Source organism: Cupressus sempervirens, chromosome 1 (genome assembly GCF_028749045.1).
Source record: "Cupressus sempervirens isolate cs-2001-9-10 chromosome 1, ASM2874904v1, whole genome shotgun sequence".
Taxonomy (NCBI): Eukaryota; Viridiplantae; Streptophyta; class Pinopsida; order Cupressales; family Cupressaceae; genus Cupressus; species Cupressus sempervirens.
Genome location: NC_143118.1, coordinates 547,138,919 through 547,143,364, shown reverse-complemented (window position 1 = coordinate 547,143,364; position 4,446 = coordinate 547,138,919). Strand labels below are relative to the sequence as shown.

Genomic DNA, 4,446 nt, shown 5'->3' with positions numbered 1-4,446 from the left:
TATTTATATTAGTACATCATCTTGTGGGCATCATTCCCACCAGGATTTTTGTTCTAATCAAGGGTTTCTCTAGTCAACATATTTGGTGTAATTGTTTATGTGTGTTTTATTATGGTTGTTTTTTACTTTGGTTGAATGGTTAAGTTTGTTTAAAGAAGATAAATGTTTTAATTATCAGATAACTAATTCACCCTCCGCTCCCTTATCTTGGTGGACTATTGTTTCTAACCATTGGTATCAGAGCATCAGGTCCTTGAAGATAAAGTTTAATAAGTTTGGGAGATCTATGGCAAGCATGTTCAGAAAAGATAGTTCGAAGTTCAATGGAACAAACTATGACAATTGGAAGAAAAAGATGAAGACACCTCTGTTGTGTATGGGTCTAGGATATTGGATCTTGACAAAATTAGCAAAGACAATCATTGCTAAAAAGGATTTGGAACTTATACTGAGGTAGAAAGAGATTTTCTTATGTGCGACATGAGAGCAAAAGAAGCAATACTGACTGCACTTCCTGAAATTAAATACAATCAGGTAAAATCACTTGCTACTTCACATTTGATTTGGAAAGCTTTGGAAACTAGTTTTGATGGTGATGAACATTTTAAGAAGTTGAGGTTACAAAGTTGGATTTGTGCATTTCAAAATGTTAAAATGATAGAAGATGAATCTGTGAAAACATATATAGGCAGGATATCAAAAATTATTGCATGTATTAGATTTCAAGGAGGAACCAATGAAGATGATGAAGCTATATAGAAGATATTAAAGACTCTAAAACCACCATTTAAGTAAGTACTTCAGATGATACAGTTGTTCATATCTTGTACCAAGGATTTCACAAAAGAGACATTGCTTAGAAAAATTGAAGCAATTGAGAATGAACTTAAACAATCTAGATAAGATAAGATAGATAACATAAAATTATTAATGTCCATGAAAAACCAAAACGGTTTATGGGACTGAGTATACAAACAGAAGAGCCAGCCAAGCAAAGGCACCAAACGGTGACTGAAAAGGAACAAAGCAACAAGAAGAAAGAAAGACAAGGTAAGGACTAAGGGTCCTTCATTGTCACAAATAAATCCGTAATAGAGAGGTACATCCGTGGACAATCCATAGTCTTCGGATGTCATAAAGAACCCCTATAGGACTGATGCTTCCTGTAGAGACTGGTACAATGTCTGATAGATCTAGAATGTGAAGTAGTGGAAAGCCTTTTCAAACCCCACGAAGGAGACAAGGGAGAGAAAAAAGTGGTAATGAGCTGATCAAAAGTTCATCTCTGATGAAAGGACTGCAGGGTATTCTCTCGAAGATGGGTGGCCTCCTGAAGACAAAGTGTTAAACACCGCTGAACAATATAACTAAAGAAAATCGAGAGAGAAGAACAGTCTCTGAAAAGGAAATAAAATCTCCCTCTGATCTCATAGTAATGAGGACAACGAAATATGAAGTGAGTCTCGGTCTCAACCTCCATCAGAGTGCATAACTGGCATAATCGATCAGCCTAATCCATATGGTGATCAGTCTGAGCCCTGAGACAATGAGAACCAATCCTAAAAGAGCCCAAAGAGAACCGTAATGCATGATTCCAACGCTGGTAAAGATAGGCAGGGCAAACAACAATACCCTCCTGAATAACAAGAAAATGCTTAGCATAGAAGGCCATCTTAGGTCGCAAACCACCCAGGAGATGACAACAAGTAGTGGTAATATATTGCCTATAGATATCCTGTTTGACATGCTCATTCAACTCCTAACGAGAGGGAAGAAGATGAGCTGGGGCATTCAGTGAAAACTAATAGGGAGGAAGACAATCAATCTCAATCCCAATCGAACCCAACAAAGAGGTGGCCTGAGCGTACCAGCATCTTGATCTAGCAGAAGTGTTAAATCTCATAATCTCCACTAAAGAACAATATGCCAAAAAAGAGTATCTATATCGATCAACACCTGTCTCCATAAAACCATGAAGTCAATGAAGAAATCAAATCAAGTCAAAAATAATGGCAAGTTTGAGAGGATGAGCACCAGTCTCCGCTAAAACAATGCTGTGAGCAGTGAATCTATGACACCTAATGATACGCCGCAACAACAGTGTCTGGACCCACTCAATAGAAGCCCAATTAGAAGCAATAAGAGATGGTCCCCAAACCATAGAACCATAGATGACTGTCGGACGAACCAAGGAGTCAAAAAGGGACAACTTGGACGAAATATCCTAAAAATGATGCCTGAAGCATTGTCTCTCTAGCAAAGTCAAGGAGCCCATACCCTTACTGACTCTAGACTGAATAGCAGGTCTCAAACTGAAATGTGGTCCTGAGAACTTCACACCAAGATACATGTAAGAGGGAGTAAACTCAACCTCCTTCCCCTGGAAGAAGAAATGGAGATGAGGGGTCTTTAAACAGTTAAAGACCATAACCGATGTCTTAGATAAATTGACCACAAGCTGTCGTTGAGTACAGAAAGAAGCAAGACTATCAAGGAGTCTCTGTAAGCTATCGAGAGAAGAGGCCAAGAGAATGACATCATCAACAAAGAGGAGAATAGAGATCAGAACCTGATGTAAATAACACCCATCTCCTAGTTGAGAGGATTTCATAAGGAAATCCTCCAACTCATCAATATACAAGCCAAATAGTGTAAAGGAAAGAGGACAACCCTACTTCATGCCAATGGTGCTCTGAATCGGATGAAAAAAGCCCTCTGGAGTTCTAAGCCTACCAGTAACCTTCTCATAAAGTCTCAAAATAGTCGTCTGTAACATATCTAAAATTCCAATCTCCTGAAGCCACTGAAATAAAGCCAACCTAGGAACAGAATCAAAAGCCTTACGAAAGTCCACAAAAAAACAATAGACCTTCTGAGAGCAGTGTCTAGCCTCCTCAATGATAGCTCGCAGTGTAAAAATATGATCCATAGTCTGGTAGTTTTCCCGAAAGCCAGCCTGACCTCTTACCCTACATCCCCATCTATCAAGCTCACTAGATAACATGGTGTTCAGAGCAGTGGCATAAAGTTTGGCAAAAGTATGACCAATCATAATAGTTCTGTAATTTCCTGGATTAGAAACAGGCCCAAACTTGTGAATAGGGTAAACATGTCTAGACCAGGAATCAAGAAACCCAATGCAAACCACTCTATTAAAGAGCGTAGGAAGGTAAGATCCAAGAACTGAAGCACCAAGTTTGAAAAGTTCTGCCTGAAAACCCTCTTCATCAACTACTCTGCCGCATCTCAAAGATCTGATGGCCTCCATAATGCTAGAATAGGTGAACAAATGGCAATGGGGAGGTGGAGTGGAGTAGAGAGGAGGCTTCCCAGGAATGTCATAAAGCGTCGTGATATGGGAGGTCAGAGAATGATAGTCGAGAGTGGAGGATGGGGGGGAGCAATGAGGGAAAAGGGTATGCCAGAAGCTCTAGGGATTTTGGATAAGCATGGAGCAAAGGGTTCTGCACTAAAAAGAGGCAAAGGAACATTTCTTATGACGAAGAAAACACAAATAAGAAACGCGCAGATGGGTAAAGGCAAGAGACTGAGCCTCAAAGGCGACACAAATAGAGCAATGGAAAGCTTTGTAGTCAGCATCAAACCATTTATTCATAGGATAGGTATTCCGACGGTTAGTTGTGAGAGAGAGGGGAATGGTGGGGAATAGAAAGGAAAGCAAAATCCCATATGGCAGAGGCAAGTGAATCAAGCATGTCTGAGGCAAGCAGCAAGTCATCAAAACTAGCAGGTGACAAAGGACGCCTAAGGTGATAATTAAAGAGCTCACCATCACTCTCAAGGTAATGGAAGCGAGTAGGAAGGGAGACGGTACTAGTCAGGCAGAGCAAGGGCAAGGAAGGATGGGGTGAAACGCAAATAGAAATGCTAAGAAGAGCATGATCGACTAGTGAAAGATGCAAAATGGTGAAACTGCGAATGGAAGAAATGAAAGGAGAGGAAATGACATAGTCAACAACACTCGCACCACCATAGTGTAGCCAGCAAGTAAAGAGGTTCGATCTAGGAAGGATAAACTATTCAGGATCAACAACCCAGAAGACTCACAAAGTTGGAGGAGGTGGCGACCATAAATAGAGAACGACCCAAGGTCATCCTCCGAAGTGCGTTGCAGGCCCATAGTAGTTGGATCTAACTCAGAAATGTAGTTCAAATCAGAGCCACAATCATGTAAAGGGATCTGATGATCCTTGGTACGAGCATTGAAATCACCAAAAATAACAGTATCTCCTAAAGCCTCAAACTGTGAAATACTCTCTTGAAGGTCAAAATAGGGATCGCCATCCTCTAGGTCATGAATAGCATAGGGAGAAGAGGTCAGAGGAAAATAAAAAACAACAATAAAAATATATCTCTGTCTATATTTCTGCTGACCAATCCAGACCCACATAAATCTAGCAAAGGCATCAGAGTGAATAACTGACG

The 4,446-nt window shown here is 40.3% G+C and overlaps 1 protein-coding gene across 1 annotated transcript; it reads right to left on the bottom strand.

Moving 5' to 3' along the window:
* Positions 1-1,479: 1,479 nt before the first annotated feature.
* Positions 1,480-3,004, bottom strand: LOC149578621 (uncharacterized). The gene is made up of 4 exons (XM_089800883.1): positions 2,676-3,004; positions 2,278-2,507; positions 1,869-1,956; positions 1,480-1,636 (listed from the first exon to the last, which is right to left on the bottom strand). Exons 1-4 carry the CDS (start codon positions 3,002-3,004, stop codon positions 1,480-1,482), a joined length of 804 nt encoding a protein of 267 aa, XP_089657009.1.
* Positions 3,005-4,446: the final 1,442 nt, after the last annotated feature.

Bases quoted from the DNA above. Each gene is read 5' to 3' on its own strand.
- LOC149578621 (XM_089800883.1), bottom strand. From the start codon at position 3,004: ATGTTATCTAGTGAGCTTGATAGATGGGGATGTAGGGTAAGAGGTCAG. The intron at 2,508-2,675 runs GTAGGGTTGTCC...TTCTCTCGATAG, and splicing joins CAGAGCACCATTGGCATGAA to CTTACAGAGACTCCTTGATA. The intron at 1,957-2,277 runs GTATGGGCTCCT...TTATGGAGACAG, and splicing joins TCAGTCTAGAGTCAGTAAGG to GTGTTGATCGATATAGATAC.